The sequence below is a fragment of the Oryzias melastigma genome, linkage group LG18 (genome assembly GCF_002922805.2).
Source record: "Oryzias melastigma strain HK-1 linkage group LG18, ASM292280v2, whole genome shotgun sequence".
Classification (NCBI taxonomy): Eukaryota; Metazoa; Chordata; class Actinopteri; order Beloniformes; family Adrianichthyidae; genus Oryzias; species Oryzias melastigma.
In genome coordinates this window covers 24,439,999-24,465,429 of record NC_050529.1, presented here as the reverse complement: position 1 = coordinate 24,465,429, position 25,431 = coordinate 24,439,999, and the positions used below count along the sequence as shown (strand labels likewise).

General features: G+C 40.5%; 1 protein-coding gene across 6 annotated transcripts in view; it reads right to left on the bottom strand.

Annotated features, from left to right (window-relative positions):
* Positions 1-25,431, bottom strand: part of afap1 (actin filament associated protein 1) — a 59,491-nt gene that overhangs the window by 13,584 nt on the left and 20,476 nt on the right. For 5 of the 6 annotated variants that reach the window (XM_024288385.1, XM_024288387.2, XM_024288384.2 and 2 more), the window contains 8 exons: positions 17,507-17,653; positions 15,358-15,440; positions 5,731-5,839; positions 5,393-5,604; positions 2,527-2,706; positions 1,591-1,677; positions 1,424-1,499; positions 70-222 (listed from right to left, as the gene is read on the bottom strand). In XM_024288385.1, coding sequence (XP_024144153.1) covers positions 70-222; positions 1,424-1,499; positions 1,591-1,677; positions 2,527-2,706; positions 5,393-5,604; positions 5,731-5,839; positions 15,358-15,440; positions 17,507-17,653 — 1,047 coding nt within the window. The remainder of the gene's footprint in view (positions 1-69; positions 223-1,423; positions 1,500-1,590; positions 1,678-2,526; positions 2,707-5,392; positions 5,605-5,730; positions 5,840-15,357; positions 15,441-17,506; positions 17,654-25,431) is intronic. The other variant, XM_024288386.2, reaches the window with a different exon arrangement.

The following is a 25,431-nucleotide window of genomic DNA, read 5'->3' as shown; positions in this document are numbered from 1 at the left end:
TCATATACAGTCAATGGTTTAAACACAGGTTTAAAAGACATCTTTAAACGCTTGAATCCACACTCTTACCACTGGTAGGAACGTCTTCTTCTGCTGAAGATGTCTGCTCATCCATGGACGGCTTCTTCTTCCCCAAACCAATGATCTTTGTAATCTTCTTGCCAGCTCCCTTCCCCACAGTCCCAGTTTTGTGTTCGGACTTTGAGTTCTTCTTTGCTTTGCCTTAGAAAAAAATATGTTTAGTTAAAATATTTCAAATAAACAAAGAGCCGTGGATTGCAGAAGTTCTGGCGAGGACACGTTAAATCCATTTTAAAATCTCTGAATTGGCTCCTGATGCGTTTCAGGATTGAATTTAAGATTCTTTAGATGGTTTATATAGAATGACCCCTCGCAGAAGGTCAGGACCAAAAAGTACAGGAGGCTTCCTCCTGTACTTTTTGGTCCTTCTGAGGAACCGCCAGCTGGAGGGCAGCAGAGACCGTAGAGGTTCTTAAGAGGCTCAAGACCCACCTTTAGACCACCTTATCTGGTTATTTATTATAAAAACAATTGTATTAAATCATTTTTAAAAGCCTGCTTTTGTATTTATTTAAATGCCATTTATGTTTGTATTCTTAACCTTCTTTTATGATTTTAGCCCCAGTCTTTCCTTTGAGGATCTTTTATAAATAAAATTTGATTTGATTTGATTTGACCTAAAATAAAAAACTCAAATCTTGGAAGAAACCCTTACCCAGAGTGCATAGGACCTCAGATTGGCAGAAATCTCCCCTAAAATATCAACATAAATGGTTTCAGAGAACATTGGTGTGGCTGTTCTTGCTGGCCCAGCTGGAGCCCTAACCTAACCCCCATCGGGTATCTCTGGAGAGACCTATGAATGGCTGTGCACCAACGTTCACCATCCAACCTGACAGAGCTACACAGGATCTGCAAGGAAGCACGGCACAGGATCACTAAATCCAGGTGGGACAAACTTGTTGCATCATCCCAAGAGTTTTTAAGAAAATTCTTTTTCTTTTTTTGTAGATAAGCAGACATTTCTAAACCTCTTTTTTCTGTCAGCATGGATTATTGAGAAATACATTGATTGATTGTGGGAAATGGCTGCAATAATCCAAAGAGTGAAGCTTTTACAGAGGTCTGAATACTTTCTGTACCCACTCTGTCTACCTGGTGAACTGAGCTGGCAGAAAGGTCATGGAAATGAAAGCATCGCTCCTTGGTACTTGTGGACCCCCCCATTGCACCCAGTGGTTAGTCTGCTTAGCGCCTTGCTTGTATGGCAGCTATGCAACTGCATGAAAAGGTACTCTTGAAGTTTTGACACCTTTTTGGATGGATTATACAATTTATTAATCCTTTATTTTGCTTATGCAAAAACAAACAAACAATTTGGCTGTGTAGAAATCCGCATTACCCAGATCTTTGCACTCACTGTGACCGTTCTCAGAGGCTGCTTCACCGTCTGAATTTGGTCTGTCACATGATGTTCTCTGGCAACACAAAAGAGGGTTCAGCAAAATGATCTAAGACAACATCTGATGAGAAAGCTGAACATCTGCACACAGCCACTGTTTTGTTTACCTTCTCTAGTTCAGGCTTGTGCACAGCCAATCCAGATGCAGATCCATCTATCTCTGCGCTTCCATTAACACACACCTCTCTCATCACCTGGAAGACATCAAGAAAAACTGGAATGAAAAACGAGCAGTTCTTCTTTAACCAGTTTACATGTTCTTCCTAAATTTTTTCTCAGGTTTTAAGATTGACAGTTCTAATTAGAATGTATTTACATTTAAGATAGCTGTCATTGAATCTGAGTAATATTTTAGTATAAATAATAAATGAAAGCGAGATGGAGATGTGTGTCATCATGCATAGAACTAGGTTGGGTGAACCCAAACAGCACTGATGTTTGGATCTAAGTGGATTCCAGTTCTCTTCCATCACTGTGGCTCATTTCTTCAAACAGAAATGACATTCTCCAAACCGCCTGCACATCTCTCCAAGCCTCTCAGCACTTGTTCACAATTCAATGCTTTTCATACAATTCAGTAGATTTGAAATGCTTCAGTGTTTGGCTTCACACAATAAATGAAAAAATATCCAACAGTTTGAAGAATTCTTTAAATGAAGAAGTCACTTCTCTATCATGACTGTCAAATGGTTTTACCCTCCAAAACATGGCAGCTTTGTCTCCAAGTTTTAGTGGCTCCAAGCAAAAACATTCAATCAATTTGTTGCCAGGACTGTTGTAAGTCTGTCATTTTTCAGTAGAAACATGTCCAAACTGTCGTCTTCTCATGTGTGTTCATTTGTCTGTGAATGTCAATATTTATTCCTCAGAAGTTGCCAGAATCCTGTCAGTATCAGCAGCTCTCTAGTCTTGAGTGTTCACAATGTTTATACAATTATGTCCAGAACTTGTAAAGTCTGAAGTGTGATGGACTTGTTGAACATTTCTGTACTGGCCTCTCTATGACAGACAGTCCAGTGGGGTTTCATGGTTTCCATTTTTACCTTCAGCCATTCCTCAGCTTGTTCTTTGCTCTGCACAGCCAGCACCAGAGCATCTGCCCCCTGATGGACAATCTTCAGTTCATGCTTCTTCTTCTTGCCATCTTTAGGAACGTGAGTAATGCTGCATCCTGACAAGATGAGCTCCATCTGGGGGGTTTGGTCTTTAGAGGATTTGTAACACTGGGAGGTGAAGATCAGAGAAGCCAAAAAACATGATATAAATATAAATTTGACACGGATGGATTAGGTAAAAAAAACTAGTCAGCAATCAATTGTTCCAAGTTCTCCCACTTAAAAAGATGATAAGTTTGTAATTTTAATCATGGTTTCCTCAACTATGAGACAAAATGTGAAAGAAAAAATCCAGAAAAATCACTGTCTGATTTTTAAAGAATTTATTTGAAATTATGGTGTAAATAAGTATTTGGTCAATAACAAACAGGCCAGATTTCTGTCTCTCACAGACCTGTAACTTCTTCTGTTCTTCTGTCAGAGGATCCTCTGTCCTTCACTCCTCACCTGTATTAATGGACCTGTTGGAACTGGAAATCTATAGACTACAGTCTGTGCTGCCCAGCAACCACCCCAAAACATATCTGCTCTTGAGGAGATCTGCATGGAGGAATCGACCAAAACAACAAATATTTGACTGCTGTCACTGTCAACAAAGTATTCAGATAAACTTTTGTTATTGACCAAATACTTATTTTCCACCATAATTATGAGTAAATTCTTTAAGAATCAGACAGTGGTTTTCTGGATTTTTTTCTCTCATAGTTAAGGTTTACATGAGATGAACATGACAGGCCTCTCTCATCTTTATAAGTGGGAGAACTTGAACAATTGGAGGCTGACTAAACACCTCAGGCATGTGCTGGTGGAGTCAGGGTGTAGCCACAAAAGTATTAAAACACATAAGTTGACATTATGATGAATTCTGTGTCAAATTTATTTTCTTCCCATATAATTGTAAAGCCCTGTTTATTCACCATGTTATCCACAAATACGCTGTAAATGTAAATGTTTTGTTTATTATTTTGTATCAATGACACGTCAGCTGTAGGTCATGTGACTGACTTGATAAATAGGAGCAAAGGAGAGAGGAGGAGGCCCCTCCTGCCAAAGTGCGCACTTCATGAAGTCTACGTGGGACCTGAAGAGGAAAAACAAAAGAGAAGCGCATCTACCTTCCAACGCATCAAGTTTCGTTTTGGATTTAAGTTTCACTTTCGGTTTGGACCCGCTTGGACAAACGACTTTTGGGTGAGAGGATTCCTTTGTTACGTTTGGATTTTGTTTCGTTGAGGATGCAAACATACCTGGAGTGGGAGTGACCGTGAACTATGAAAGAAAGACGCACAGCACGGACTTTTACGGGTCATTTAGGAAAATGAACTGTCCTGACTGAGAATTTATGTACCTTTTTGGGGTTTTGTTGGAGGTGTTTTCTTTTCTCATATACATATATAAAAGAGTTTGACAAACAAAAGATAACGTCTGTGTTATATATATATCATAATTTAATAATCCGGGAACCCTCGAAAAGTAATGAACTCTACAGGAAAGAGCTGATTGTTACAAGGGGAAGGCAGTATGGCAAGCCGAAAGGATCAAAAATCACAGAGAAAAGCAGGCATGACAGTACTTCACCCGCACATGTACTATGAATAATATTGATTTGAAATATTTACATGTTACCACAGAAAGTTTTAATACTACAATTAATACAAAAATAGTTTAATTTAAGATTTAATTTGGATATGGGGGAATGACTGCAAGGGAAATGTTTCATATTCATCATTCTTTTCTGTCAGTTTTTGCTGGTCTCCAGACATGTAAATGTCATCAGAAACTAAATGTTTTACATTTCTGTTTATGTTCAAAGTTCAAGGATGTGCGACTGTATATCTATGCTTTGAAGAGCTTTATTTATGTTTTCTCAAATATATGTTTTAAAGCTTTTTTTAAAAAAAAATCAAGTTTTAGGCTTTAATCTTCTTGTTTTTTCCCTTTTTCCTCTTTTTACCGATCTGAAAAATGATCTGAACTGTGACCCTATAATCGTGACACCATCTGAACCGTGAGTGTTGTGATTTGTTACATCCCTAGTGACTATTGTTTCCTCTATAACCGTGTACATCTAGCTACACATAAATAGATACATCTGTATTCCAACCGGAGTCATGTTAGTCAAATGTATTAGTTTTACAGGCATTCTTTTTTTTTAAAAAGAAAAAAGGAAGATTAAACCCTGACAGGTGGAGTACAGTCACATTAAACTGGATGTTCTCAAAGGTCCTAACAAAGAGGTTTTTGAGTACCAAGAGTGTCTGAAAGGTAAAGATGAAACATTGACGAGTCAAACGCTCTGCTACAGGCTGTTCACTGTACAAATGAGTATCTGAGCAGTAATGAGTCCATGTTTGCGGTATAATCTCATGTTCAGTAAATATTCATGGATCTGTTAGTTTCTGTCAGGTGTTATTTATTAAGAAGCACTTAGAAGAAAATAGAGAAATACACTTGAAATGAATTAATACTAATTTGACCTTTATTTATGTAAATATTCCTGCTGAAATAGTCATTTGTAATACATTTGATCAGGGGATCAAAAGTTAAGCTATAGGAGTCTGAGGCAGCGATGAGACACCACCACCACCTTATTTTAAGACAGGAAAAACCCTGATCTCCAGCTTCTGCCTGATGCATACTCTTTAAATTCCAATAAAATAAAAAAAACTTGCTTTTTGATATATTTCATTTTTTTTAACTATTTTGAATTTTTTCGGTTAAAAATGTAACATTTGTGTGTTAATTTTATTATATTTTTGACTTGAATTGTAGTGCATGCCCCAGTGTCTCTCACCAGTAGTTTGTTGTCTTTAATGACACACAGGAGTTTGGTCCATTGGCCGAAGCGTTTCTTGCGCAGCAGAAAGGCACAAATGCGAGCATCCTTAACCAGATCCATGGATGCTTCCTCAGAAGGCCACTGGTGACGCATCTTCTGCCCTTTTCCGTCTTCTTCTTCCTCATCATATGACTCATAGGAGCTACTCATGGCATCCGAATCATAGTCTGAGAGAACAATAACACATTTACTGATGTTTCATATTCAAATGAAGATCAAAGCTTTAGATTTTTGTACTGAAGGACACCTACGGAATATCCAGATGAGAGAGAAAGAAACGACCAGCTACTCACTGGAGGTGATATACTCGGGTGCCTTCCCTGGACTGAGAGGGACAGCCTCTTCATAGTAACCTTCTGGAAGAGAGGAGCTGGGCAGAGGAGGGGGGGCACTGCTAGGAGCCTGCAGAGACACCAAGTTTGTGTTTACAACACTGAGCCAGCCTCAATTCTTTCAATACAACTATAGTGAAGAATGCAATGGTGCAGCTTTCAATTTTCTATTTTGTGACTCTGACACTTGCTTATTAAAGCATCAACACTTCCCATCAGTGTGTCCACAAACACGCTCTACAAAGTTAAAAAAAAGGTGATACAAAGGAACTGGTTGAACTGGAAAGACTTCAAAAGAGAGTAGAGTAAGACTGCACATCCTCTTCATGGCAGTCTTCAGTCTTTAGTTAGAGCTTTTTTCTTTCTTTTTTTGTAACTGATCCTGTCCAGCAGCTGAGCTGGACAGGTGTTAGCAGATCAGATCTGAGCAGATCAGAGCTGAAGGCCTCTTGTGTTGGACAGATTTTACTTAGGGGGTTGTGAATCTTTGGACATGAGGTGTATATTTGTATAAACCCTCTTTTTTGCATTTGAGGCTAAAATTCATTTATATTAATTATGTTGTACATACATTTCTTGACAGACCATAAGGAAAAGAAGAAGAGAGAAACAGAGAGATGGATGTTACAGATGGGGGTTCAAAAGAAAGCAGGCTAAGAAGATGGAGAGGATGATTGAAGAAGTGGAGTGGGGGGGTTGAATCATAAAGTTGTTGGAGGTTTATCATCAATACAGTCAGGTGTCAAAAGGGGCGGACCCTGCAGCTCCGCACCTGCGGGTGAGGCTCCACCTGCAGGTGAGGTTCCACCTGCCGTGGTCCCCCTGCTGCTCTCTCCTGTATTTCAACAAGAAATGTGTAAATTCACTATGTTTTTTTGGAGCACTTTAACTTGATCCTTTTCTTTAGATTGCAATATTTCTCTTAGTCAGAGCTTTTCCTTCTGGGGTTTTATTTCATTCATCCACAAACTTTCACACAGCTACATACAAAGTCACACTCTTACAGAATATTCACTTCACTTATCATTGTTTATATTTTTTGAATTATTTTTGAGATATCAGTTATAGCTTCATTTGACACGTGTGGACAGGATGTTAAAGTTTGATATGGATTCCTTTTAAGTATTACACTGCCATAGCTGTCTGAGCTGATAATGAGATCACTATCTACCCTTTGTGTAAAGAGTGTTTGAAAGATGTTTTTAATGCAACAGCTAAGTTAGGAGGCTGCAACCTTTAGCACCAACTTCCTGTTTCTTACTGACAAAACTGAATAAGAGCTCAAAAATCTCTCTACACTGTTAATAAAAATACACTTTGTTTATATTTTTGTTGTCATGAAGCCATTTGTTTGTAACACGTAGCTTTTAAATATTTACAATACTTAAATGAAAGCACTTCTAGTTTTTGGATTTCATTTGGATTTCTTGGACTCTGGGCTTGTTCCTTTCCTTTGAGTTCTTTTTGGACCTTGGGAGTTTTGCCTGTTGTTGTGAAACACGTTGGTCCTTGCAGTCCTCGACTGCTGAGAGCCATAATTTGGTAGCGGTAAAGGAGTCGTGACCTTGGTTTGGATACTCTGAGTGGGAGGTTTGTCTGCTGAACTAAATCTGAGGTTTGTAGCTCACATCCAAATATTTGTGCCAGGCGTCATTTTTTTAACCTGTGTGGGAGGAATGGACCTGAATAAAAGTATCTGCCTCAGAGCCTGTGGAACACTGCAGTGGATATGGACTGATGACACACAATGAAGATACTCATTCAGGAAACATATGTTCAGCTGATGCAGAACCAAGTAGACTGGTAAAAATCTCTTTTTTTGATTGAATGATTTCTGATCAAAATTAAGACAGTTAAACCAAACAAGTGCACAGCTCAAAACAGAAATTGAACTGAAAAAGAGTGAAAACAGTGAAAAGACGGAAAATCCTGCTCAAGAGATCACAAAACATCTGCAGCTTTAGCAGACAGCTTCACAAAAATGGGACTTTGAGCGACACCTTTGTGAAGGACCGCATGTGTTTAGAGGAGAAATGAATTTAACCTTTTCTTTGAATGAAATGATTTAAAAGCTGATCAGTATTTATGTTTTAATGGAAAAAATGACTTTTTTTTCAGAACCACTCAATCTCACGTCTGGGAGTTCCTCGGTGCAGCTGCGTGTTGTTTGCTAATGAAGCTGTAGGTTAAAGTCCCACTGCAATCACCAAAAGTAATTCCAGTGTTTTTTTAAATTATGGTGATGTCTTTTTTTGCTAAAATAAAAAAAGAAAACTGAGTTGTTTTCTCAGACACAGTTTCTACATCACCCATCTGTTTACATTCCCTCCCAACCCTAATTTAACATTAAAGGTGCAACAAAAATAGTGAGCAATATCTGAACTACCCAGCCGAACAGTTTAGATCCAGATTCCCGTTGAGAAGATTTAAACAAAGACGTTCATGGATCTATTTGTCTGCAGGTGGATGATCAGAGTGTGGTGGAGCAGAGAGTTTATAGCCTCTTTGTCACTGCTACAAGCTTTTTCAAACTACAGTACCCCCCCCCCAACTATTTGCAGGGTGAGGGATCGTAGACCCCTGGACAAAGCACGTCCGTTATATTCCATACGTATCAAAACACTTCTGATCACAAGATCATGTTTTGTAAAACATTTAATAAAGAACACTGAAGTATTGCTCAACATTAAACGTTTTTTTTTTTTTTATTCAGAACAAAAGACTGTAGAGAGGGTACTTTATGATGAAGATGAGGAGTGCCACTCTGTGTCTCTGGGCCTCAGAACCAGGAGCGCATGCTCCTCCTTCATCAAATAAATGTGTGGGGCCATCTTCTTCCAGAAGGATGACGCTGGTGGAAGTCAGTGAGTAGAGAGGGGTCAAGGACATCGTCCAAGTCCACCCACGAATGATCCTCGGGACTGAAACCCTCCCAATCCAGGAGGAACTGTAGTCACTCCCTCTGACGTTGAGAACTCAGGACCTCCCTAACTCTGTCTGCCTCCTCGCAGTCGATGAGCAATGGGGAACTGGGATTTTCCGTATCATCTGTCGCCGGTTTGGTGTCACCAGGACCATACGCGGGCTTTTTCAAAGACACATGGATGGTGGGGGAGATGGGATATTCTAGAGGCAGTCGCAGGCGGAAAGATACGGGGTTCACCTGTCTGTCGATCTGGAAGGGCCCCACATATTGGGGACTCAGCTTTCTGCAGGGCAGTCAAAGACGCAGATCTCTCGTCGACAGCCAGACCCACTGGCCAGGAGACAGGTTGGGGGTTTCTCTGCGGTGCCGGTCAGCTTGCTGATGGCTGCATGTCACCTGAGAGTCTTGAGAGTGTCTGGAGTACAGTCCGACCGGGCCACTACAGTTCGAAACTTCAAAGAATATGCGTCAAACGTGTCTCTTTCCTGGGTTAGTTCCATAAGGTGATTGGAAGGGCTAGGAACCCCAACTGCTGGATCCATGTCTGGTGAAGTATTCTGTAACACAGAGTCAGAGGCGGTTGCAGTATTTATTAAAGAGCTTTGGGGCAGATGCTGGTCAGACAGGCGGTGGTCGGGGACAGCGTGGAGATTTCAGAGATGAGGCAGACGATGGTCGGAGACAGACGAAGGTCGGGCACAGCTTGGCGTTGTCAGAGGAGAGGCAGACGGAGGTCAAGGGCAGGCAGCAGTCGAAGCAGGCGGCTGACAAGAAGGTGTAGATCTGGATCTGATGTTTGCTTTGTTTTTTTAATTGTTTAAGATAAAAAAACGTATTGGTGTAAAAGTAATATAACAATGTGAAAACTACATAAAACCACTTTTTTGTCGTATTTTGGACTTTTATTATCCCACAATAATACAAATTTAAATGAACAGATCTCAAATGAGGCTTTTCACAGCAAGTATTAGGTTTGATTAACAATACATTCATTAGACTTATTACATTAACAAGTCATAATTAATTAATAATACAATCAATCATTCAATCATTTTCTTTAGATTTAATTTAAATCTCAGAAGTGGAAGACCAGGAAACCTCACGATCTCACTGTTCAGCCTTTAACATTGCTTCTTGATAGGCTTCTTCTTTTCCTTTCGGCTTTTCCCTTCAGGGGTCGCCACAGCGAATCAGTTTCCTCCATCTAAGCCTGTCTTCAGCATCCTCCACTCTAACACCAGCCACCTTCATGTCTTCATTCACTGCATCCATAAACCTCCTCTTTGGTCTTCCTCTAGACCTCTTTCCTGGCAGCTCTAGACTCAGCATCCTTCTACCAATATATTCACTGTCTCTCCTCTGAACATGTCCAAACCATCTCAGTCTGGCCTCTCTGACTTTATCTCCAAAACCTCTAACATGTGCTGTCCCTCTGATGTATTCATTCCTGATCCTATCCATCCTGGTCACTCCCAAAGAGAACCTCAGCATCTTCATCTCTGCTACCTCCAGCTCTGCTTCCTGTCTTTTCTTCAGTCCCACTGTTTCTAGTCCAAACAACATGGCTGGTCTCACCACAGTCTTGTACACCTTTCCTTTCATTTGTGCTGAAACTCTTCTGTCACACATCACACCTGACACTTTTCTCCACCCATTCCAACCTGCTTGCACTCTCCTCTTCACTTCTTTTCCACACTCTCCATTACTCTGTACTGTTGACCCTAAATACTTAAACTCCTCCACCTTCTTTATCTCTTCTCCCTGTAACCTCACTCTTCCACTCTGGTTCCTCTCATTCACACACATGTACTCTGTCTTACTGCGGCTAACCTTCATTCCTCTCCTTTCCAGGGCAAACCTCCACCTCTCTAACTCCACCTCCACCTGTTCCCTGCTCTCACTACAAATCACAATATCATCTGCAAACATCATAGTCCATGGTGATTCCTGTCTAACCTCATCCGTCAGTCTGTCCATCACCATTGCAAACAGGAAGGGGCTCAGAGCTGATCCCTGATGTAATCCCACCTCCACCTTGAACTCCTCTGTCACCCCTACAGCACACCTCACCACTGTCTTACAGCCCTCATACATGTCCTGCACTGCTCGGACATACTTCTCTGTCACTCCAGACTTCCTCATACAATACCATAGTTCCTCTCTGGGCACTCTGTCATAAGCTTTCTCCAGATCTACAAAGACACAGTGGAGCTCTCTCTGACCTTCTCTGTACTTCTCTATCAACATCCTCAAAGCAAATGTTGCATCTGTAGTGCTCTTTCTTGGCATGAAACCATACTGCTGCTCACAAATGTTCACTTCTGCTCTTAGTCTGGCTTCCACTACTCTTTCCCACACCTTCATTGTATGGCTCATCAGCTTTATTCCTCTGTAGTTACCACAACTCTGCACATCTCCCTTATTCTTAAAAATGGGCACCATCACACTTCTCCTCCATTCCTCAGGCATCTTCTCACCACCTAAGATCCTGTTGAACAACCCGGTCAGAAACTCCACTGCCATCTCTCCTAGACACTTCCATACCTCCACAGGTATATCATCAGGACCAAGAGCCTTTCCACTCTTCATCCTCTTCAAAGCCCCTCTCACTTCACCTTTACTAATCTTTCTTACTTCCTGCTCCACAACCGTCACCTCTTCTACTCTTTGTTCTCTCTCATTCTCTTCATTCATCAACTCTTCAAAGTATTCTTTCCATCTTTCCATTACACCACTGACACCTGTCACCACATTACCATTCCTATCCTTGATCACCCTAACCTGCTGCATGTCCTTCCCATCTCGATCTCTCTGCCTTGCTAGTCTGTACAGGTCAGTCTCTCCCTCCTTACTACCCAACCTAGCGTACAAGTCATCATAAGCTCTTTGTTTGGCCTTTGACACCTCTACTTTCACCTTACGCTGCATCTCCCTGTACTCCTGTCTACTCTCCTCAGTCCTCTCAGTGTCCCACTTCTTCTTAGCTAGTCTCTTACTCCGTATACACTCCTGCACCTCCTCATTCCACCACCAAGTCTCCTTATCAACTCTCTTTCCTGATGACACACCAAGTACACTCCTACCTGTCTCCCTGATCACATTAGCTGTAGTTATCCAGTCATCTGGGAGTACCTCCTGACCACCCAGAGCCTGTTTCAACTGTTTCTTAAAAGTCATGCAACAATCTTCTTTTTTCAGCTTCCACCAGTTTGTCCTCTTCTCTGCCTTTGCCCTCTCTTTCTTCATCTTCTTCACCACCAGAGTCATTCTACACACCACCATCCTGTGCTGTCTGGAAACACTCTCACCAACCACTACTTTACAGTCACTGATCTCCTTCAGATTACACCGTCTACACAAGATGTAGTCTATCTGTGTGCTTCTACCTCCGCTCTTATAGGTCACTCTATGTTCCTGTCTCTTCTCAAAGAATGTATTCACTATCGCCATTTCCATCTTTTTTGCAAAATCAACCACCATCTGTCCTTCTACATTCCTCTCCTGGATACCAAACCTGCCCATCACCTCCTCATCACCTCGGTTTCCTGCACCAACATGACCATTGAAATCTGCACCAATGACAACTCTCTCATTTCCAGGGATGCTCATCATCACTTCATCAAGATCCAACCAGAACTTCTCCTTCTCTTCCAGCTCACATCCTACCTGTGGGGCATACCCACTAACAACATTGAACATGACACCCTCCATTTCTATCTTCAGACTCATCACTCTATCTGACACTCTTTTTACCTCCACAACACTCCTAACAAACTCCTCCTTTAGGATAACTCCTACTCCATTTCTCTTCCCATCTCCACCATGATAGAACAACTTGAACCCTGCTCCTAAACTTCTAGCCTTGCTACCTTTCCACCTGGTCTCCTGGACACACAGTATGTCTACCTTTCTCCTCTGCATCATGTCCACTAACTCTCTACCCTTTCCTGTCATAGTTCCAACATTCAAAGTCCCAACTCTCAGTCCAACACTAGTGACTTTCCTCTTCTCTCTCTCCCTACGAACCCGCCTTCCTCCTCTCCTTCTTCCACCAACAGTAGTCCAATTTCCACCGGCACCCTGTCGGTGAACAGCACCGATGGCGGTCGTTGTTAACCCGGGCCTCGACCGATCCGGTATGGATTTCGTAGGTCTGATTCGCATATTTGATTTGGCAAGATTTTACGTCGGATGCCCTTCCTGACACAACCCTCTGTATTTATCCGGGCTTGGGACCGGCACAATGAGACCCTGGCTTGGGCCCCCTCGTGGATACATTACTTCTTGATAGGCTATATATCTTTAAAACATCCAAACACATAGGACAGTAGCGTGATAAAAAAAAAAAAAACAAAAGACAAACAATGTTGAAAATCATTAACATTCATCCTCTGCAGGACTAATCCAACTTTAGGATCTGAGATTTCTGCAATTCACATCTGAGTGTTCCAGCTCTTTGTTTATACGTGATCCTCCCAAGAAAGTGTAACCATTGACAAAACAAAACTTTTTCCAAATATTTACTTCCTCTTCATGAATGTTCCCATTTCCTGCTATGCAGGTATTTTGTAGGAGGAAGGAATTTACTGAAGCACAGTCAGGCTGAAGAAACAACCAAGGTGAAAGGATTTTGGGTGTTACCTGGATTTGTTTCCCATCACAATAAGGCATTACTGTGGACAAGCAGGATTTAGACAGGGCAGATAGAAGCTGAAAGTCCACAGCTGTAGGAAAAGAAGGCCATCTGGTTTGGTAAATAAGATGAGGCAAAACATCAAGAAAAAACAAAGAGAAAGAGCTGAGAAAATACAGCAGAGCTCCTCGGGACAATCTGGCCACAGAGGAAAAATATGGCTCTCAAAAATTAATGGTGGGAAGTCCCTCCCCCTGCCAGAACCGGCCACAAAAAACACACTTTGCGTCCGAAATCATTGGACGGAAGTCCTCGACTGCAAGCCCCTGTTTCAAGCTTTAGACCTTTTTACCTTTTGAGATCCCATAACTGCTTATGTGATCAGCTGATAGACAGAAAAAACAGCATTTCACCAGCTTTTTTCCTGGAGGAAATCAGGTGTAGTTATTCAAATTTGAACTATAGTTAATATTGACTTGAAAGAAATAAAACGATGAAAGTTCTCTGTCCATTTGAAACTCATCTTGAACACTAAACTGTTAGACAGTTACAGTTAATTCACATTTAAAGGTTACAGCTGATAGTTCTGAAAGTTTTTAAAACATCATTTTTTGTGTTTCTTTTTCCCTGCCTGGTCAGAGCTAACAGATCTGGACAAAATGTCATGTCAAGAGTGGTTAAAAACTAATTTACTATTATAAAATCATCTGTAACCAGCAAATTCATTATTTATATTCAATAGGAAACAAATCAGAATACTTTGAAGCTCCATGTAAAACTTTCAAGTGAAACATTTTAACACAAAAACATTTTTTACAAAACAGAAGAACTCAAAACTCATGACTACGACTGATTGCCCCTCCCCCTGCGTGCGCCGCACAACTCTCCTTTTTTTCCTAAGGTAGTATTTGAATGACTGCCGTTCACAACTTCTCTGAAATGTTCATCTGAATGGATGATCTTGTTTTATTTATGTGACCGCTTAATAGATTAGATTGGTTCATGAAAGTGACATCTCCGTGCAGTCAGGTATGGAGTGTAGGAATCACCTGTTATTCCGTCTGTTCATTTCTATTTGCAGAGAAAGGTTCCACATGCAACTTGTCTTGTGTTACACGCCGCCAGACTGCTTTTAGTGTACAAGCTAATCGAGAGAATCCCATCGTTCTTAAAAAAGAAGGCAATTCCTGGCGAGAAACGGTAAAGAAACTCAAGACTTCCTTCAACAGCGTGTACTATGCTCTTTAGAGAACAGCACAAACAGGCTCTAACCAGAGTAGAAAAAGAAGTAGGAGGCCTCGCTGCTCAACTGAGCAAGAAGATAAGTACCGGTACATAAGAGTCTCCAGTTTAAGAAATGGACTCCTCACAAGTCCAATCACTCCATTGTGCAATGGCATGGTACACCATGTGGATGGTGGTTGATTGGAGCTAATTTCATCCAATAACAGGACAATGACCCAAAGCACACCTCCAAACTGTGCAAGAACTATGTAGAGAAGAAGCAGCAGCTGGTATTCTATAGCCAACCCATTGAGTTATTGTGGGAGTAGCTTGAAGTGCCTATGCAGCCAATCCAATTAGTGGGAGGGGCTTCTAGAGCTGGAGGCATTTGAAGGATTCTTTGATGTTTGAAGAAAAAATGATCATGTGAAATTAGTGTTATTGTTTCTGACCTTTGCATGTCCTGACTCTATTTTCTATTCAGTGTACGACTCATTTGGCAAATAAAAGTGTGACTTTTTATTGAAAACACAAAATGATCTGTGGGAACCCAAACTTTTGAACAGAAGTGTATATTTCATTTATTGAGGGTAACTCCATCAATAAGTGAAGGACCAATATATCTAATGTGCATTTAGCTAGAAGGACTTCTGCCCAATGTGATTGAAAGATGTGAAAAGCTTTAGGAAGGCAACTTCAGAGCAGAGAGTCTGTATGGAAGATATAGTCACAAAAATATGTAAACAAGCACAACCCCAAAGAAAAAACTCAAGCTCTCCCATTTATGTTGATGGAAAAGTCTTACCAGCCATGGATGGGGGATCTCTGGGAGGGGCATCAGAGGTGGGGCTGGAAGACCACTGTGGATCTCTGACTTGAACGAAGGCTCTGTCAGGTAAAAGGAGTAACATGAGCCAAAATAATGAAGACATATCGCACTCTGAAAACGGAAAAAGTCAGCATCAGTCTCCATTGACTTCAAAATGACTACATTGCATTAGTATGTTTGTGTTCCCCAACTTACACAGCTGGATGGAAGGACAGAAAAGAACACAACAATGATGCCCCTCTTGATTGATTGATTGATTGATTGGTTTATTTCAAGCATCCTTGTTCAGTTCTTATGGCATATCTGCTTCTCTTGGTGTATTAGTTCAGCCAATGACAGGACAGAATTACATCCAAAGATGAGATATTTAATGTGACGTTATCTGGCTAGAATCAGACAATAAAAAACAGCCGTCTGGAGGAATACTCAGAGATTGTAAGAAATTCACAGGTTTTTACAGGTTAGAAATAATTTCAACTACATTACAATCCCTCCAGAAAATCACAGGTTCTTGCAAACATTTATATTATTAGTCATCAATCAAAATTATTTGAAGGATTTCACGGCTGATATTTATGATTGTTGAGGCCTAAAATGCCTGATGCTGCAGCAGCTTTGTGAGAGTTACAATGTTCTTTATTATATATTTTTCAAAAAGCACCTAAAAATATTCATTATTAAATAAACTTTACATCCTCATACTCCAACTCTAGGAATATTCTTCACCATATATAACGCTGTTGTGCTTTCATTTAGAACACGTGTCAAAGTCGAGGCCCGAGGGCCGGATCAGGCCCTCCAGATCATTTTATTTTCTTGTTATTAATGACCTGATGTTATCTTGTGCTCATTTCTAACTTGAATAATTTTGACAAAATATATTTTTATGTAGAGTAAAATATTGAAAGTTATTTAAGGTTTAAGTTGATATATTCTGAAATAGTATCCCTCCCTTTTTATTATTCATAATTCCGGTGAAAAGTTACATTTTTAAAGTTTTAAAAATTTAGTTTTAGATTGTTCAATAAATGTTTATCTTTTCGCCCCATGACCTAGGGTGTATTTTTAATTTTGGCCCCCTGTGTGACTGAGTTTGACACCCCTGATTTAGCATAAATAGAGCAGTGAAACCCAAAATGAACTTTTGGTCCTTCTTGCTCACAATAACCCATATATTTGTGTATTGATTTAAACATAATGACATTCTGCGGGGAAAAATTCTAAACTTAAAAAAAAAAAAAAAAAAAAACCAATGTGCAGATGAAGCCTGAGATCTCCATGATCTCCACAGAATCTTCCTCCTATCTATTTCAAAAGCGTCACTGCTGAGTTGCTGGTAAAGAAAGACTGAGGCTTAGAAGAGATCTGGTTTCTTCTGTCAGTAATGATCTGTTTTGGAGGTTCTCCCAGGAGTCTGTACAGGTTAACTGTAGAGGCGGTTCTATAGGGAATTATTTTCCTGCAGACTCTACACTCTTCCTTTGTATTATGAATTAAAATGAAGTAGTCGTGTGAAGCTGTCACCCATGACTGTTGTCACGATAATGACGAAGCGGCCCAGGGGCCGCAGGGCAGGCTTCACTGATCTCTGTGCTGCTATAACTCTAATTAAAATATAATCTGGAGAATGAAGATAGATGCTCTCTGTATAGGCCAAATGTTTTGAACAGAAGAGAATGAGATTTAACTCCTAAGAACAAAACCTCAACATGAGAACGCTGCGACTGTAATAATCGAGGAGTTCTGTAGCATCTATTCTACAACCTGCTGAAGGACAGTTCCATGGAAGTGAGCATCTAAACATGGAACGGCAGGAGGTCCCTCTTTAATGGCATGACTTCATCTGGGAAAGCTGAGGCTTGTTTAAGTCGAATCAGAGTTAGAGAAAAACGTAGCTGACTTTTTATGCAAAAAGAGAAGTTAAAAAAGTAATATTACATAAAAAATGGATCACACTTAAAAGTTGCATCTAATTTTCTCTAAACTGTGATCTGTAACTTCAGACAAAAAGTTTTTTTTTTTACAAATTTTACTCAAACAATCAATAGTTTTACAGCCGAATGCTAAAATATAACAATATAAATTATCTGGGGATTTTTTTTAACTTCAATAAGTCTAAACTTACCTGTAGTTGTAGCTTCGCCTCTGTCACTGAGGACTCTGTTCAGGATGTTAGACAGGTGTGTCTTCTTTTCTCGGACGGCGGCGCTCAGGTACTCCCTATCCAGCAAGTCCAGAAACAGGCGAAGCTCGCTCACCAGCTCCTCCATTGCTGCGGAGCAAACAACATCATTGTGTAACTGCAACAGGAGGTCACTACTGCATGCTTATAGAGCAACAGCAGGAAGTCTGCTCTGGAAGTGGAGGAGGCACCTAAACTTTGTGCTTCATTGTCCTGTCAGACCACCAGCATCAGTGACAGCCTTTGGGATTGCTAAAAGGCTGACGGATCAGAGTAAAGCTAAAGAACAGTTTAAAAATCTGATGAGTGTGTTATGAATGTGCACAACTTCTATTCTGTTATCTTGGACAAACTCATACTGTCTGTCAAAAATTCAATGCATTCTATACGCTCACTGGAGCACTCAAAGAACAACAGACATGTAAGGCTGAAGTCCAGAAACAACGTCAGGAACTTCACAGCAGCAGCATGGAACACTGAGAAGTCAATCCTAGTGCTTGACTCTAATGTGGTTCAACACGTTTCTCAGCTGCAGCACTGCACTCAAAGAGTCAGAGCTCTGGGTCTGAAGAGGACCTGACTACTCAACCAAAACCCACATGATTCTTGTGTGCTTGGGGGGGTTGTATGTATCAGTTAAAAACGGACTGGAAAAATTATAAATTATACAAATTAGAAATCAGCCAGTTCATTTGATGGTAGATGTTTTTTTTTTTTGGAGGGGGCAGGCATCAGAGAAACATCAAGTTTGACTCACATTTTAGTGAATATGAGCTGAAATGAAGACTGGGCTTTAAATATAAGTGTGTCATGTATTAAAAAACTAGTTGGTGAAGTTAGACATGTAATATGTATGTGAAAAAGACCTCTTTGCATCATATATTATAAGAGCCAACAATCTTTATTGAAGGGGTGTCAAACACACCTTAGGTCACGGGCCGAAAAGGAAAAACATTTATTGAAAATTTGAAACTACATTTTTAAAACCATAACTTTTTAACTTAATCATGAACTAGATATATAGCATTACCTGTGATAACCCTAGTGTGAATGCTGTAAACTGAATTTGGCCCCTGAAGATGCTAGTGCTAATAGCTGAAAACGCTGAAGCTGATAGCCAACTAAAATATTAGGTAAATGTCAAATTAGTCAAAAAAAAAAAAAAAAAAATCCCAGGTTAACCAAAACATCTAGCATGTAGCTGAGAGAATAGCTTAACTTCAAAATATCAAAAAAAATGAAAAAAGGCTAAATTATCCAAAACAGCTAGCATGTGACGGAAATATTAGATAAACTCCAAAATAACCGAAAAAATCTTAGTAAATGCCAAAATAGTCAATAAAGCTACCAGAATGTCCATTTTTAAAACTTTAAAACCATAACTTTTTAACATAATTATGAATAATAAAAAGGCAGGAATATTATTCCAGAATAAATCAACTTAAACCTTCTATGCGAAATTTCCAAGTTTGCTTCTATGTGGAGTAGTTTTCTATGAGGACTGCACGGTGGGGCAGTGGTTAGCGCTCTTGCCTCACAGCGAGAAGGCCCCGGTTCGAATCCCGGCTGGGACCTTTCTGTGTGGAGTTTGCATGTTCTCCCCGTGCATGCGTGGGTTTTCACCGGGGACTCCGGCTTCCTCCCACCGTCCAAAAACATGCTTCGCAGGTGAACTGCCCCTAGGTGTGAATGTGTGTGTGATTGAGGCCCTGTGACAGACTGGAGACCTGTCCAGGGTGAACCCCGCCTTCGCCCATCAGCAGCCGGGATAGGCTCCGGCACCCCCGGGACCCCACAAGGATAAAGTGGTCAAGAAGATGAATGAATGCTTCTATGTGGAGTTCAGACTTAAAATTTGAAATGTTGATTGTAAAACAGTGAAGGGGGAAAGCTTTGGAGCCACATTGTGCAATAACTTGTAAAACACGACTGGTAAAAACAGCAGCAGACATTTAAGGTGGATACAAGAATATTAAAGCTAAGAGGTCAGCAGACAAAAGCTGAGAGCTTTCTGGTGTCTTTTGATCATGTGGAGCTTTCTGCAACCTCTGCAACATGCAGCCCCTTTACCGGGGTGGTCTCAGAGGAAAACCCATGTGTTTTTTGTTAAAAACCTTAAGTGAACTGTGAAGATTACAGATGAGGATGGAAAATGAAGGGGCCCACCCTCAAAGACACCATGGCATGCAGAAACATAAACGGGAATACACACCCTTTCAAAAATCCCTCCTCCTGTTGTCTTGGCCTTCCTTCTGCGCTTCCTTTTTCTTTTTTTTTTACTTCCTTCCTTTCCTGGCATTGTTTTGAAAGTGAAACTGCCACATACTCACTTTCTCACACTTCTGAGATCTCTGAAAACATTTCCTTCTAATGCACATTTTACTCGCATTCACACACAACAGCAACATCTGAACAGGTGTGTCTTCTATTTCTGTGAGTCAGTCATGTTTGGGTCGCGAGGAGAAGTTCAACGACCCCCATGGTCCTGCTGTCTCTCTGCAGAGACAGCAGGGCTGTGCTTCAAGTTTGAAGGAAGGGAGCTATTTTCTCCTTCTTCCTTGTTGTTGTGCTTGGAATGCACTTCCTCACCTTCATCACTTTGGTCTAGATGCACCGCCAGGCAAAGCAATAGAAAGTCAAAAACAGCCCGGAGAGGCAAAGGCAATATGAATTAAACAATAAATACAGCTGTGCAAGGACATTTTATGCAAAATGGTAGTGCTGGGTGTTATGGCGATACATATCATATGGGCAACAGAAAAGTGTCAATCATGCCTTTTTCTTTCTTTCCGTTTTATTTGTTTATTCTTAATATTTATTCTTAATATTGTAAAAATGTTGTTTCCTACTAAGAAACGTGTAACTGTGTTTCTCATTTATGATAATTCAATTGTATGTTACTTGAAAAAATAAAGCCAGAGAAAAGTAAGTAATGACTTTTTTCCATTTTTTTTCCAGAGAATAACTGAAAATACACTTTATTTTGATATATCGTGATATATATATATATATATATATATATATATATATATATATATATATATATAAATTGTTATTGTGATATCAAATAATTTATATTGTGATATATTTGTTCCACATCACCTAGCACTACAAAATAGCATGTGTAAGGCAAAAACAGAGGGAGAGCCAGCTGGAGGTTTTTACAGGAGTTCAAAAGTCTAAAATATATTTTGTCAAAATTATACAAGTTAGAAATAAGCGCAAAATAGCATCAGGCCATTATTAACAATAACATAAAATGATCTGGAGGGCCGGATAGATTACCCGGAGGGCCGGATCTGGCCCCCGGGCCTGTGCCTTAGGTGATAGAGATGGACAACAGGGAATAGGCTGAGCACGTAAATTGATTAATAGAAATGCTAAATAGTTGCAGCCGCCCTCTCTGTGAACAGCTGCACAGCCAACCAAGCATGACATGCAGCATCACAGCCAGGTGCCCGCTTCACCACAGCTGGGGGCGATGCAGACCCCGATCCAGACCCGCAGCAGCTGAACAGCAGTCGACCAGAGGGGGAGGAGCCAACTGAGGAAGCACCGGGGAAATAAAATGAAAATAAAAATGGGAATAAAAAGTAAACATGTTGATAAAAGCAATGAACAATAAATAAACAATAAACATTCAAATATAAAATATTAAAGCAAGTTATTAATAATCCAGTGTAAATTCACAGAACACGATCAAATAGAAGAATATTTAAATTATGGGTGTGCCTATATATCAATATTGCGATATATATCACAACATTTAGCCCTGTGATTGATTCTCGATGAGTTCTCACCAGGTATTGATCTTTTATTTTCGTTTGAAGAGGCTGTAAAACTTTATTTTCCGTCATCCTTTGGTGAGACGTTCCTTAGGAGGTAGATAGGGGGCGCAACGTTTCAAGACTGGCTGTTGTCTAGGCCAATGTATCTGGCAGCTACTTGAATTATTTATTTTTTTTGTTCTGTTATAACAATTCTGCACTAAGTAGAGGCACTGCTGTTCATGTTTACTGTTGTTAAAACTGAATTTTACAGATGATTCCAATTCAGTTGGTGTCAATGCTTCTCAAAGACATAGTATTACGGATTTCAGCAATGTTGCCCTAAAGTGTATTATTGTAAGGTACCAAGTGATTCCCAGCCCTAATATAAATAATAAAAGTAGTAAAAAAAAAAATAAGATGGGTCTTGAGCCTTTTCTTAAAAGCATTTATGCTCTCTGCAGCTCTCAGGTCCTCTGGCAGTTCCACAAACGAGGACCGTAATGCTGAAAAGATGCCTCTCCATGGATTTTGGTTTTTACAGTTGGAATGGTTAGACAACCAGTGCCAATGGATCTTAGGGTCTATGAGGGTTCATATTTGACTAAAAGAACTGATAGACAAGAATACGCAAGACCGCTAAGACATTTAAAAAACATTAAAAGTATCTTAAAATCAACCCTGAAGCTTATGGGGAGCCAATGCAGGGATTTTAAAATCGGGGTGATATGAGCCCGTTGCCTGGTCTTTATGAGAACTCTTGCAGCTGAATTTTGGGGAAGCTGTAGCTGAATTTTCCTGTTTCACTGGAGTCCAGGCTACACGAGGGCGTTTCCACATGCATTAGTGAACTTTTGGATGACATCAAACATGACATCTAATATAGTGAAAGGTGGGACATTTTAAGCATACTAAGCTAGCCACTTCAAGACTGCGAGACATTCAGAATGAGTTGAGATTGCCCAATAAGATCATTCAACAACAATTCTCAGGAACAGAACATGATGAAACGTTTACTGGATCAGCACTTTGACACATCACTGAAGACCACTGCAGTAGATAAGCTACAAAAGGAAGTTAACAGAATGATGACAGAGAGCAGAGGACAACTGTAAAGCACCACAGGCACCAAGCGCACCCACAGAAGAGGAAGATGCAGGACAGAGACGATGTGATGGAAAAGAGACATCACTGAGAGACATGTTCAATGAAAACAAAATACTTTACACTAAAGAATATTTAAAATATTTACAGTGACTCTGCCATATATAGAGCACAACTGATCAATATGCACAGTCTTTGTGATAAATATTGTGAAGTTAAAACCCCCCAACACTTAAACTGTTTCTGTATAGTGACCTCTTGTGGTTCAATAAGTGGACTAAAGCAGAAAGCAGAAAAAGTACTCGCGCGCGAGACTGAATAATTCGGCGTGCGTGAGTGATGTGCGCTCGCGAGCAGAATCTCAGTGAGCGCGCTGCTCTCAGCTCAGAAATGAAGGAGGAAATGTTAATACAGACATTTGAAACTGAATAAAAATAGTTTTCTCTAGTCAGTCAGTATGTGGTTTCTTCAGTCATCTGTATCTGCTGTATGGTCATTGTTAAAGTAAAGATAACATTGGAATGTTTTATCAGCGCTTTTCTTGTGGAAATCCTGATCGAGCCTGACCCAGACTCTGCCTCCAGCAGCCCCCGGCTAAATTGAGCTTTAGACCCCTGCTTTATAAGAACTGGGCAGGGAAAAGATTAGTGGGAAGAGAGAGTTCAGAACAGATCAGAGGATGGGCAGTGCTGAATTAGTTTATGATGAAAGACAAGCAGTCTTGTTCGTGCTCCGTTTTGCAGGTCTGTAATTATGAGGTTTGTGTGAGCATTTTTTCTCCGTCTCTCATTCCTCTGAGCATGCCAAGTGAACATTACAGAGCAGAGACTGATTGCTATCAAACAGTACAGGTGGTTTACCATAGAAGCAGATGTTTCCCATTCCACACATCTGCAAAACCCTGAACTGAAGAAATGGAGGCAAGAATCAATATTTAAAGGGGCCATACCATGATTTTCCTAACCCTTTCAGAGTGAACTATATTCATGTATATGATCATATATTACCTTTGGAACACTTAAAAACAAGTTACTTATAAAATATGAGCTGTTTTTTGTGAGTTTTTCCCTACCCGAAAGTAAAACAACTAAATTCCTGAAGCTCCACCTGCTGCTTCGTGTGGCTGCCGCCCATTTCCTGACGTCATCCTACAGTTTGTGGCAGTGTGTCTGCATTTCACCCACAAAAATAATCCAAACTTCTTCAAAGATGAATGCACGTACGATAAATCTGCCTTTAGCCCCTTTAAATGCATGAACAGATCAAAATACCTCCGTAAAATACATTTAAAACCTCAAAAAGTAGAATTTTCATGGTACGGACCCTTTAAAGATACTTGGGGGAAGGAGGCCAGGTTTAAACCAGGATTACTGGAGATATGAGAAGAGAGGGTGGGAGAAAGAAGGCTTAAATGCAAGCCAGAGACAGATTTGTAGTGTCTAGAAATCCTTATTTTGATATCTCTTATGAATAGTTAATAGGATGTTTCTGAGGCAAAAACAAAATCCAGAACAAATCGACAACAAAATCAAGAAGGAAAAAAGGTGAAGCTCAATTTATAAATATACATTTTCTAATAAAAAAGAAGGGGGTGTTGCTGCTTGGACACAGTACTGGTCTGAAGGAGAGAAAAAAGTTCAACTTTACAATGCAGGTTTTCAAAGTACCAGAAGTTTTGAAGACCAAAGGAGCAAAGAACAGTCTTTAGGCCCAATAACCCAGAAGAAAAAGAATATGATGTCCAACATGTAAAGAGAGAGGTGCAAGAAAGCAGGGTGACATTACAACATTATATAAGAGGTGCTTTCACCAAAAAGAGGGGTGTGGCTCCCTTTTGGATTCAAGTGGTCCGACATGGAACAGAAATATGCAAACTGACCAAAAAGACAATTCCTGCACCTGATGCCAACAGTGGTGCCACAAACGATTATTTTAATAGTCGACTAAATGTAGCAGATCTAGATGCCAACACAACAAACCTCTTCTATGACTTAAGAAAGGTCCACAAAAAAAAGAAATATAAGATTACATAAAAAATCAGAGATAACCCAAGTTGCAGAACAGAGTTCCACTCAGAAACTTAAAAAATGTCATGCACTTTTTAAAAAAGTTTCAGATTAAATAACTATGATTTTGAAAAAAAGTGAAGACTCTTGCCCAAGGACACTTCAACACATGGGCTGGTAAGGCAGGAGTCGAACCCAATCGCTTTTGATCAAGAGTCGACCGCCCTACCGCTGCACCACGGCCGCCCCTACTTCTATGAGTTAACTTCAGTGTGGCATACCCTCTACCAACAAGGAGGTACGGAGCTTCTGCAACAACCACAGAGCTGAAGGCCCGGCTAAATGAGAGGAAAAGAGCCTTCAGAACCGAGAGCAGGTAAGCAGTGCATAATTTTAAAATCCAGGGAAGCAAAAAGCGCTTCAAGGTGAAGACAGAGGAACGGCTTCAGGAAAGGAATGTCCAAGAAGTCTGGAGATACACAAAGAACTTTAAAGACAAGAAAGGAGCAACAATGTTTGCTGATCGGAGGTGGGCTAACGACTTGAATCTGTGTTTTAACAGATATTGGTAACTAGCCCACACATGCCCCATGAGACATCAGCGCTGCATTAGCTGCCCTCTTTCTCAAATGCTGTACCAGTCCCCTCACAGGGTTCTTCCCCAGCCAAGCTTGACTCAACCTCTGCCTCACTGCTGATCAGGTGTGAGGTCAAGACCAGGAAGGCAACAGGCCCAGATAGAATCTGCTCCAGACTGGTCAGGGAATGTGCCGGACCAGCTCCTGTCCTGTGGAAGACTTCCTGTGTTGTTTCCTGTGCCTGAAATTGCACATCTTAGAGAGTTCAATCACTACAGGATCATACGACTCACCTGATGAGAGCCTCGGAGAGACTCATCCTGGATCACCTTTGCCCAGTGATAACTCAGTGTTTCACCCCCTCCAGTTCACTTAGACTCAGATTTGGAGTTAATGATGCAGTCATCTATCTC